Below are 12,511 nucleotides of genomic sequence, written 5' to 3' on the forward strand. Positions count from 1 at the left end.
AAAACGAATGAATGTTGTTCCATTTTATTATTTGGTAAGTTTCCAGTTCCCAGCCAGTGGCGGATCTAGACATTTACCCAGTGCCGGATTAACCAATAGGCAAAGTAGGCAGTTGTCTAGGGGCCTCGGCCCCAAACGGGGCCTCGCAGGGCCCAAAATGAAAAAATAATAATTAGATTTAAATAAAAATTGTAAATCATATTACATACATCGTCATTTTTGAAAGATGATTGCAAAAGTCTTAAAAATGGTTTTAACTGCTTTAATTTCCTCACCAAAATAATCTTTTGTCTGCGTTTATAAGGGTATGTCATAATCCCACAGGTATTTTCCTCACCAAGACCAAAATGGTTATTTCAGGTAGATTTTACTAAAAGGCATTCAATTGAATTATTTATCTACTATTAAATTACAGTAGGTACCTATAATTATAATAATTAATTAATTAATTAATTATAGTATTTTATTTTTAGTCACAATTGGAATTTTGACAAAAATGGAATGTTTAATAGAAAGTGAAAGCGGTAAACCTTACGCGGTATTGGTATTTGAAAATTTTATTTTTTATAAAGTGAAAGTTTTAAAAAGTAAAGAAGTATTCTGGAGGATAAAACAACTTGTAGTGCGAAATTTTTTACTATTGGTGCAACTTTTACAATATCTAGAAGTAGCCGACAACATAATCATGAACCAGATTGTCAGAAGTTAGATCGAAAAATTGTTTATAAATATTGTAAACGTAAAGTCCAAGAGAATTGAAAAACCAGCAAAATTATACGCCAAGCACTTGCAGCTAATTTGTCTGAAACAATTACTACGATTGTTGTCAGTTACATAAGAAAAAATATATAATTATCGACGAAAAATGATGCCTGGTCGACTTCCTTCCAATATTGATGAGGTTCAAGAATTTGTGACGGGGTGTGCTCAAAAAACAACCAAAAGAGAAAATTTTCTCTTTATAAACTGTGTCAAAAGTAGGACAATTGTATTTAGTTGTGAAACAAATATAAGACTTTTAGCCACATTGAATTTTATTATATGGATGGCACATTGCAATTATTCATTATTCATGGGCTAATTAATGGGCATTATATTTCTTTATTATACTGTTTACTGCCAAACAAAAAAACAGAAATTTACAACAATATTTTTTATTTGTTAAAATCAGAAATTTTTAAAGCTCTCACAATTGAGTTTAATGCTAGTAAAATTTTTGAAGATTTAGAAAAGGAGTGCAATTATTGAAATGTGTCCGAACACTGAAATACATGGTTGTAAATTTCACCTACACTAAGCTTGGTATAGAGATGTCTTGGTCTCTTGATTTAATATCAGAATATAAAAATGATTCTGAAAGAGGCAAGTGGCTCAAACATACATTTGGCCTTACATATAAAACCAGTAGACGGATCAGATTGTTTTGTGTTTGATTTAATGTCATGCAAACCAGGAAAGGGAGCGTTCAAGTATAACGTAACGCACCTTGGGGGGAGGAGGGTCTTGCATAACGTTACGTTAAAAACTGCGTTACGTAATACTTGAACGCCCCCAAATGAAATTTAAGATAGATATGTTGATTATTTAGTTTAAACTTATATAGACGAAAATGCCATATTCTCCCCATATTTGTGGACAGAGGCAAATTCTTTTGTTATTCGTATTACGAATGCTTGCGAATATTTTCATTCGCATTTTAATTTATCGTTTTGTAATACGCATCCATCCATATATATTTTCTTTGAAAAAATTAAAGAATTTCAGGTAGATACGTATGTTAAAATTTAAAGTTTGCATATTTCAAAACCTATCAAAGATAAACTAGTTAAACTGAAATTGAAAAATATAGTAAATTTATTAATAAGATATCAGTCTAATCAAATGACTAGAATGGATTTTGTAAAGTGTCTGTCTTATTACAGTAAATATTAAATAATAATTTATACGTCTTGCATATTATCTATATTATAAACTATTATTATAATGTAAGGAAATTAATGTCTTGTATTCGGATTTCGGATGCTTTCATAATAGACATTCTTAAATTAAACCTATATTTTTATTTTATTACCTGAGTGAGTTGGTGAGGAAAATACCTACCCGATTAATAGGAACTTTTAAATTTGGTGAGGAAAATACCTGTCGGATTATATGTTTTTACTGGTTGGTGAGGAATTTACCTCCGCCCCAAGGAACAGTACTGCCTATCAGTCTGCAAGGTTTCTTAGAAAAGTAGTAAGATCAAGAGCAACAAATGAGTTAGCGCCCCTCGTTACCCTCTCCTTCACATATTATGCCTTTCACTACATGTCAGGCAAATACAATTGTCTCCAGGCTCATTTTCTAAGAATAACAAACTTGAAACTTACATTTTTTGCGCCGCATACTCGCTTTAGTTGGAGTAAATGCTGCTAAAATTTGCGTTGGATCCGTTGGAGCAATATCGTATTTTGGATTTGTTCAGTCCGTGTACACATTTTTTTCAGCCTCTATCCACCGTTGGGAAGCTACGATCAAATGCGTAAATAAAACTTAACTAGGCGATCCCATTCGCCACAATCTAAACCTTGACCTTAAAAGAACAAGCAGCACTAGATGGACTGCAAGAGCTGACGCAACAAGAGCTTTGTCTAAAGGTTTCGATGCCTGCAAATCTGTTCTGCATACTCTTGCTGAAGACTAATCAGAAAGCTGAAACAGTTAATGAGGCTAAGTGTTTGTTGAAAGAAATGTCAAAACAGTAACACTCATAATGAATGAGTTTTGGTCAACAATTTTAGAACTCATCAACGCTGTCAGTAAATCATTACAGAGAGAAGAGATTGAACTTGAAACTGTAGTTCAGCTTCTAAAATGACTTTTGGAGTTCTTAAAATCCCAAAGAGATAATTTTGCTTACTACGAGCAGAAGGTCTGCGATCTACAATACTTTCAATTAACCTACGAGAGTAAACAAACGCAAGCAAGACAACTACATTTTGATGCTGCTTATTTCAATGAAGTTTTTTTACAGGGTGGAGAAAAGTTGAAGGTTGAAACGAATCTAACAATTTTGGATAAGCTAATTATTGAGTTGAGTCGTCAGTTGACAACGTACGAGTCAGTAACTCAGTATTTGGTGTCTTGTGTGTTTTTCCAAAACTGTGATATTCAAATAACGGAGTGTGCTTCAAAACTACATGAAAAGTATAAATACTGATGATATTGGACCTGAAATTTGAGATGAACTAATGGAATTCAAATATTTTATAGTCCACCTCCAGGACTTGTAGCGAAAACAATTTATTCCTGCTTCATAGTCTTTTTGAGTTATTTATGAGAACAAATTCGAATCGAAGTTTCGAAATTTGTCAGTCGCTTGTAAGATTTATCTTACGCTAATGATTACAAATTCAACAGGCGAACGGTCATTTTCAACAATGAAAATTATTAAAATCTGTCACCATTCGACAGTGGCACAAAATAATCTCGCATTGGTGCATTTCACTCAATTATGGCTATTGAGGATGATGTGCTCGAAAATTTGGAAGTTGAAGATATTTTAAGTAGTTTAAGTTTGTTTCTATGAAACTCAGAAAAGTTAGTTTAAAATCATTTAAATAATTTATAAGGCTGTGAAAACTCAGACTAAATTTAATCCATAATTATTTAATATTACATAATGATGTAATAACAACGAGCATGTAATGATGAGTATTACTCACGATGATCAAGTTTGCGACACGAGCCGAAGGCGAGTGTCGTTATTCATCAGAGTGAGTAATAGCCATTACATGTGAGTAGAATACTATACTCTTTCTACGACCTTATTTTTTATTCATTATTAGAAAAATTTTTATAGTATATTATATATTATACTTTAAAATGAATCGTTCGTTTATTGATAACTATAACAAAAAAAACTAAAATCGTTTTTCATTGCAAAATTATATAAATAGTTTCTTGACTATTTCTTTATTTTATTTCTTCAAGCAACATGTTTTACAAAATGGAACAAAAATTTAAGTTTAAATCTACAAAATGTCCAACAATATATTATCAAAGGAATATCGCTCGGCGATGGAGGGGTTATCCGATGTTTTGGAAGGAAAATACAAAAGTTTATTAAGGGCCTCCTAGCTTGGGTTGCCTAAGGGGCTTAAGCACTTAATCTGGCACTGCATTTACCTTGGAACGGAAAATTTGTCGTAGGGGGAACTTCCATTGAAACACCAACCAAAAAACGTAAACAATATAAAACCATCCTACATAAAAGACATAAATAATAACTTTTATGCATTAACAATTAATTTTCCTAACTAGAGGTTTTATTGGGTTGATTTTGTCTACAATTTTTTTCTTTAATTTTTAGGGGGAAATATCCCTATCTATCCCCATCCCCAAGCTCAACAGTATCTGAAGGCCTAGGGCTCCCCCTTCCATAAATATATTCGATAATAATGGAGGAAAAGCAGAGCCCATTGCTAGATCAAAATTTTGTTTGCATATAGAAATAGAAAATAATAGAATGCCATGAGAAAATAGCTTCAGAATAACATTAACTATTTTAAAGCATTTTGAATCAACAAACCAATTATGTTATCAGAACATAAACAATTTAGTATCCACTGAGTAAACAAATTCTATTATTCTATTAATGTATATTATATCTATTATACTTGGTCATCCAAAAACTATAAGTTAAAATTCAAATTGAAACACTGTACCAATAAATAATATGCTAATTGGAAAAAAATAAATGAGATGTAAGGAAATCGCAACGAATAAGGTTAGTTCAGGAGAATATAAATAAACAAACGGAATAACTTTTGTTGCCGGTGTTTACAAGTTTCACATATGTATTACCAATAAAATTGAGACTAGACTAGTGTGAGGGGATTTTTTTACCAAATAAGCAGCAATTTGAAGTCAGTAATGATTGGAGCTCCATCTTGCATAAAAATAAATGGTTCCCCATTTGGAAACCAGTCTTGGAGCTGCAGAATCAACCGTCTTTGCAAGACGTCTTTGTACTGGTCTTGCCGAATAATTTCTTTTACCACGTACAGACGTCCAGTACCCTTGCCGATAATGATTGACCAAATCATCACTTTTATAGGGTGCTCCACAGCATTTTTTATTGGTGACAGGTCTGCTTCAGGGATAAAATCACATTTGAAATGTTGCAGAATAAAGCTCAGTTTTTTGCGTCGTCGTCTTCGAGAAATGTTTCATCCTGAGTGTGTTATTCAGACTGCAACACCCTGCAAAAATGACATTTGGCCAGTCATTAGCGGCAAGGGAACTGAACGTCCATGCGTGGTAAAAGGAATAATGAGGCAAGACCAGTACAAAGATGTCTTGCAAAGGCGATTCATACCGCAGCTCCAAGACTGGTGACCAAATGAGGAACCAGTTGGAAAATAGAAAGGATAATTCGCGTGTGTCATCATCATCCTTAAATGCAGGAGACCGTACAGGTTTGCATTGATAGTATGCCGCGCAGAATTGAAGCTCTAATAGCGGCTAAAGGTAGCTCAATAAAGTATTAACATCTAATTGTCCATGTTTCCGTTTTCCTTCAAGAGTCAATGAATACACAACTGTTCATTAATAATGTTTTAGTTGTGATAAAATATAGACAATTAAATGGTCAACCAAATAACATACATTGTGTTTAGTACATACAAAAAAACCTATGATTATATAGTAGCACCTCACAATTAACATATTTTATAAAATCTTACAGTGCGTCTAATAATGTTGCCAGGGACTGTATTGTTAATAAAAATTTAAATTTCTGGTGTAACTATATTTCTATTACATAATTAATACATTTTAAAAAAGTTACTATTATCATTATTAAATTATATTTAGGGGCCCGAAAATTGTGTAGTGCATTGGGCCGGATTTGAAGTAAAATAGGCTCTGCACTGGAAAAGCGCAGCCAAGGACAGACAGATATGGAGATATGGAAATATTTGGGGAAGGCCTATGTCCAAAGTTGGATAGAAATGAGCTAAAGAAGATTGATTGGATAAAAAAATACAGAGATAAATGAAATAAAACAAAAGTGTGTAGAAGGAAATAGAAGATTACAGAAGAACAGTTTTCCTACATTTTTATTAACTTTATGTTTAGTAATGAACCATACACACAATGATTTTTATTTCACCTTTGTTAATATCCAAAAACATTTTTAGACCCATTTTTGATCAATATTAGATATTTTTGTAAAAACGAATAAAAAATTTTTTGAACCTACCTTTGACTGGACTATTTGTATCTGGCGTGTAAACGAAATGATTTCTTTTATTCACTAACCCATTTAAAACTCTAATTTCCGTTTTCAAAGGTCCTAAGCACTTAACACATAGTTTATTCAAAGACATTTTCACTAAGAACTCTGCGTCCTCTGCTCAAACGTCAGGAACTCGCTTGCTTGTAGTAATCTCTTACCAAACGCAGAGACTTACTACTATCTACTAAGTTGTTGATAACACAAACTTTGTCAAGTTAAACTTACATTAACCTTGATAAACTCATTACCATAATAACAATTAATAAAAAAATTTAATTAACTTTTGTGCGGTACCTACGGAGGTATACACCGTTTATTATTTTAGCAGGTAAAAGTGGATGTAATTAAGAAGGCACTTCATTGTTCTCACCGTAATCGTAAAATGCCTACTGCAGCTCTTTGTAAATTACGAGGGATATTTAAAATGTAAGAATATGCTTGTACATATCGCACCCTCAGTGCAAGACTGCAGTAAGTCAAAATAAGTAAGTTTCGAGATAAAGACGATTTTGTTTATTTTCGTGCTAATATCGGTGAAATAAGACACAAGTTTTAAGAAAAATTAACATTTGATTATGATTTAACATGCTCTTTAGCCTATATTACATTAACCAAAAATAGAAATTTAAATAAAATAATATTAATGCAAAAAAAATTTAGAATTTCAAAGTTACAACAGTTTTGCACGGAGAAAATTGTAAAAAGTGTAGACACATTTACTTTTACAGTAAAACCTGTGTTACCGGCCACCTGCCAACATCGTCCACCTGTACTAACGGCCAGTTTAAAAATTCCCCAAACCAATTATGTATATCTAGAATACAAAAACTGGCAATACCTGCCACCTTTCTATACCGACCAATAGTTCTTTCATTTTTAGTGGCCGTTGCTGACAGGTTTTACCGTAGTTGTTGTCCTCTTCTCGTACATCATCTTGTGCCAAAATATTTTTATAAAAACTATGGTGGGCTTCTGGTATCAAACCCAAATGGCATAAGTATACCAAATCTTTCTTTTTGGCCAATTGAATTTTTGGCTGTTCTTTGGCAAGTTTTCTGAGAATAGATATTTTTGACCTCTCAGTATTGTCAATACACAAGTTTTAAGATTAGTGTTTTTCCTTTCATGAGAAAAAATACTTTTTGGTCGTAAATAATTTGTCTTAATTTATGTGGTTTTAATCCAATCTAACAAATAAATGGTCAAACGACATCGCACACGTCTTATGGAAAATAAATATAATATCACACACAAAGGACATAAAATTTACATGAATAGATTGGTCTCGAAAATCTTTGTTTATGGTCTCAGCCATTAATGGATTGCGTAGACGCACTGTATATTAAAATTAAGCACCACAGATATAGATATTAAAATAACAAATATCTTACTTTTTTCATTGCTTGTTATCGAATCCGTTGCAATGTTCCGTGCAAAACTGTTGTAACTCTGTTACATTAGAGTTACAACAGTTTTGCACGGAACTTGTGTTCAAAACGCAAAATAGTTAAACTGTTGTTGTTGTAATATTTAGCCCATTTTTTATTACTGTTATTTTATTGGGAATCTAGTTTTTCAATTTGTGGGAAAAGTTGCGTTTAGAATTCCTTTTTATAAAACTGCTCCCGCTGACAGTACTACTCTCCGCAGCATGTAGTCTATACATCTGCAGCTTCATTCGTCTATTCCTTTGTACGAATCGTCCTTGTGATTGCTTCATAGGAGGTGTTGTCAAATTCTCCCTATACAGGGTGTAACAAAAATACAGGTCATAACTTAAATCACATATTCTGGGACCAAAAATAGTTCGAATGAACCTAATTTACCTTAGTAAAAATATGCACATAAAAAAAGTTATAGCCCTTTGAAGTTACAAAATGAAAATCGATTTTCTCGAATATATCGAAAACTATTAGAGATTTTTTATTGAAAATGGATATGCGGCATTCTTATGGCAGGAGCATCTTAAAGAAAAATTATAGTGAAATTTGTGCTCCCCATAAAAATTGTATGGGGGTTTTGTTCCCTTAAACCCCCCCCCCCAAGCTTTTCCGTACGTTCCAATTAAATTATTATTGTGGTACCATTAGTTAAATTCAATATTTGTAAAACTTTTTTGGCTCTCAGTATTTTTTCGATAAGGCAGTTTTTATCGAGTTGCGGCTTCTTTTTTAATATGTTTACATAAAAATTGTATGGGGCTTTTGTTCCTTTAAACCTCCCAAATGTTTGTGTACGCTCCAATTAAACTATTACTGCGATACCATTAGTTAAACAAAATGTTTTTAAAACTTTTTTGCCTCTTTGTATTTTTTCGAGAAGGCAACTTTTATCGAGATATGGCTTCTTTTTTAATACGGTTCAAAATATACCTAAAAATGTAAATCATACATAAATTTTCATATTATTACCAAGTCTCCATAATCGTACTTAACATACAAATATGTGGTAAATTTGACAAATTTTCAAAATATCTCGATAAAAACTGACTTTTCGAAAAAGTACTAAGAGCCAAAAAAGTTTTAAAAATATTGTATTTAAGTAATGGTACTACAATAATAATTTAATTGGAACGTACACAAAAGTTTGGGGGGGTTTAAAGGAACTAAACCCCCATAAAATTTTTATAGGGTGTCCAAATTTCACTATAATTTTTTCTTAAGATGCTACTGTCATAAGAATGCCATATGTCCATTTTCAATAAAAAATCTTTAATAGTTTTCGATACATTGGAAAAAATCGATTTTCATTTTGTAACTTCAAAGGTTTGTAACTTTTTTTATATGCACATTTGTACTAATGTAAGTTAGGTTCAATCAAACTATTTTTGGTCCCAGAATATGTGATTAAATTTATGACCTGTATTTTCGTTACACCCTGTATACAGGGTGTTAGTAAATAAGTATGAAAAATTTTAAGGGCTAATTCTACATGAAAAATTAATGCCAATTTGCTCTATAAACATATGTCCGCAAATGCTTAGTTTCGGAGATACGGGGTGTTGAAATTTTTATTTCAAACTGCCAATTTATTTATTGCTCTAAGACCAGTTGAGCTATGAAAATGAAATTTGGTGAGTTTTAAGAGATAGTTATTACCAATTTTTTGACATACAATTAAAAATTTTATATTGATCATTGGCGCACCTACGGGCAATGGTCTGAATTATTTTAAATAAAAAAATAGTGCGCCACTGAGATATTTCGCATTAGAAATTATTTTTAAATTTCACGTCTAATTTATGATAAAAAACCTTTCTTGCCTTTTTTTCATATGATGCACCGTTTTTATGCAGAAAAATAAAACATATTGGCGCGTATTTTTCATTAATTAATACATCATCAAGAACTATCCAATATAATAATACTAAACTAGAACAATAACAGAAAACATTACTAATACTATTTCAACTAGGTGCAAAGCTGCAAGAAATGTTTAAAATGATCTCCTTTACAGGTAACAGAAGCATTTTATATTCATCATTGGCGCGCGTACGGGTAATGGTCGGAATTTTTTGAAGAAAAAAATAGTACGCCACTGACATATGTCAAACTAAAAATCATTTTTGAATTCTTCGTTCAATTGACGACAAAAAATCTTTATTACCTTTTTTCATATACGGCGCCGTTTTTATGCAAAAAATTACAACATTTTAACGTTTACAAAGTATTTGAACTAAGTTTCTATGCATATTGGAAACTACCTCAAATACTTGGTAAGCGTTAAGATGTTTTATTTTTTTGTATAAAAACGGCGCCTCGTATGAAAAAAAAGGAAAGAAAGATTTTTTGTTGTAAATTGAACGAGGGATTCAAAAATGATTTTTAGTTTGACATATCTCAGTGGCGTACTATTTTTTCTTCAAAAAATTCAGACCATTACCAGTACGCGCGCCAATGATGAATATAATACTCTTCTGTTATCTGTAAAGGAGATCATTTTAAACATTTCTTGCAGCTTTGCACCTAGTTGAAATCTTATTAGTAATATTTTCTGTTATTGTTCTAGTTTAGTATTATTATATTGGATAGTTCTTGATGATGTATTAAGAAATGAAAAATACGCGCCAATATGTTTTATTTTTCTTCATAAAAACGGTGCATCATATGAAAAAAAGGCAAGAAAGGTTTTTTATCATAAATTAGACGTGGAATTTAAAAATAATTTTTAATTCGAAATATCTCAGTGCCGTTTTATTTTTTTCTTTAAAAAAATTCAGATCATTGCCCGTAGGCGCGCCAATGATGAATACAAAATTCTTAATTTTAGGTCAAAAATTTGCAATAACTACCTCCTAAAACTCACCAAATTTCATTTTCATAGCTCAACTGATCTTAGAGCAATAAATAAATTGGCAGTTTGAAATAAAAATTTCAACACCCCGTATTTCCGAAACTAAGCATTTGCGGATATATGTTTATAGAGCAAACTGGTATTAATTTTTCATGTAGAATTAGCCCTTAAAATGTTTCATACTTATTTACTAACACCCTGTAGGTATCGATAAATGCACCCAACATCACCTCTTGGTTTTCCAGATCGTACTCCACCCTATCTCGCTGTACGAGACGGTGCAGCGTCGTTTCTGTAAAGACTTCTTCTCAATAGGCATACTGTCTCTGATATATTGGACTTCAAACCAATGCACCCTCCACACTGGGCCTATGAGCAGTTATATAGTGCTCAGTACGAATGACACCAGACTTATCGGCCTCAAGGACTTAGTTTTTTCCTCTCGGACTTTTTTTGTATAAAATCCACTCTTATGAGCATCCATACTTTTGGTATGTACACCAATGCTAGGCTAGCCTGCAGTATCATACATATTTTTTTACAGGTCATTTCCTTTCTGTAGAAGTATTGGATAAATCATGTTTAAATACTATTCGTTGCAAGATATTTCGGATTTTATCAGATTTATCATTTAGTAAAGTACCTTTAAATAGTACAGTACACACGGTGATTTATAATGGCTCAAATGAGTTTATTGTCCATTTGATTTTGTTCTTGGGCATCCCTTTTTTTCTACACGACAGTGTTCCTTAGAAACCATAAGTGAAGGTTTCCACATTTCCACAATTTGATTAGAAAATAGTTCTTCTAGAATCATATTCTGGTTCTTCTTCTTTTCATTAGAAGCTCATTTGGTTCATCCACTTCTGCTTCTTCACGTTCTTCAGAATCAGGACTTGACTGGGTTTCTACTACTTCCAAATCTTCTAAAGTCAAAATATTTTTTAAAGCATCTTCTGGCAGTGATGAAGTTTTGAAGCCAATTTGAGTAGGAAAAAGGGTAAAATTCAACAACGTAGCGGTGATATATTCATCTAAAATAATTATTCATACACATAGATCACATTCCTTGAAAGTTTATTCTTAAATTAATGTATAAACGTATAAAAGTATAAAACTTTAAACTTCAGAATTGCTACTGCTTCCTTCTAATTCTTCCGGTATGGGACTTATGCCTAGTCCTTTTTCGGTTCTCAACTCTGCGACCTAAAAGGAGACAAAACATAATCAGGTATTAAAATATTTAAGTACAATACATACAGTACGTAAATTGTTCAGCTGGACATAGGAAACATACATCGTATATACAGAGAGAGTCTGTAAAGTGGAATAAATTCAATATCTCAAATACTAATTGTTTTTTTGGAAAATGCTCAGACCCGTCGATTAGTATTTCAAATTGTCCTTTTTGACATTCAATAAAAATGTATACAGGGTGTCCCAATTTAGAGATATGACGTCATCGTCGATTTTCTTAAATGGCAACACTGTCATTTTGATAGCTAATTTGATAGGGGTTGTAAAGTTATACATAACTGCAAAATATCAAATTTTTATTCTCTACCATTTACAAGATAATAGAAAATAACAAAGTTATATCTGTAATTTGGAATATATTCAATAATTAAAATACTAACTGTTTTTTTGAAAAATGCTCAGACCCGTCGATTAGTATATCAAATTGTCCTTTTTGACATATAATAATAATGTATACAGGGTGTCCCAATTTAGAGATATGACGTCATCGTTGACTTTCTTAAATGGCAACACTGTCATTTTGATAGCTATTTTGATAGGGTGTGTAAAGTTATACGCAACTGCAAAATTTCAAATTTGTATTCTCTACCATTTAGATGATAATAAAAAATAACAAAGTTATGAAAAAGAAGTAATCAACTAATAATTGAATTTAATTATTTCAATAAATTAAGCAAAAAC

General features: G+C 31.9%; 2 protein-coding genes across 2 annotated transcripts in view; both read right to left on the reverse strand.

The window, feature by feature from the left end:
- LOC126880647 (2-oxoisovalerate dehydrogenase subunit beta, mitochondrial) overlaps positions 1-6,534 on the reverse strand; it is an 81,308-nt gene extending 74,774 nt beyond the window's left edge. Inside the window, exon 1 of the mRNA XM_050644689.1 lies at positions 6,245-6,534. Within this exon, the coding sequence (XP_050500646.1) occupies positions 6,245-6,371 (127 nt within the window). The 5' untranslated portion in view covers positions 6,372-6,534. The remainder of the gene's footprint in view (positions 1-6,244) is intronic.
- A 5,105-nt stretch (positions 6,535-11,639) lies between these two features.
- The window catches only part of LOC126880648 (centrosomal protein of 290 kDa), a 127,653-nt gene continuing 126,781 nt past the window's right edge, over positions 11,640-12,511 (reverse strand). Inside the window, exon 21 of the mRNA XM_050644690.1 lies at positions 11,640-11,779. Coding sequence (XP_050500647.1) covers positions 11,693-11,779 — 87 coding nt within the window. The 3' untranslated portion in view covers positions 11,640-11,692. The remainder of the gene's footprint in view (positions 11,780-12,511) is intronic.

Source organism: Diabrotica virgifera, chromosome 2 (genome assembly GCF_917563875.1).
Source record: "Diabrotica virgifera virgifera chromosome 2, PGI_DIABVI_V3a".
In the NCBI taxonomy this organism is placed as follows: Eukaryota; Metazoa; Arthropoda; class Insecta; order Coleoptera; family Chrysomelidae; genus Diabrotica; species Diabrotica virgifera.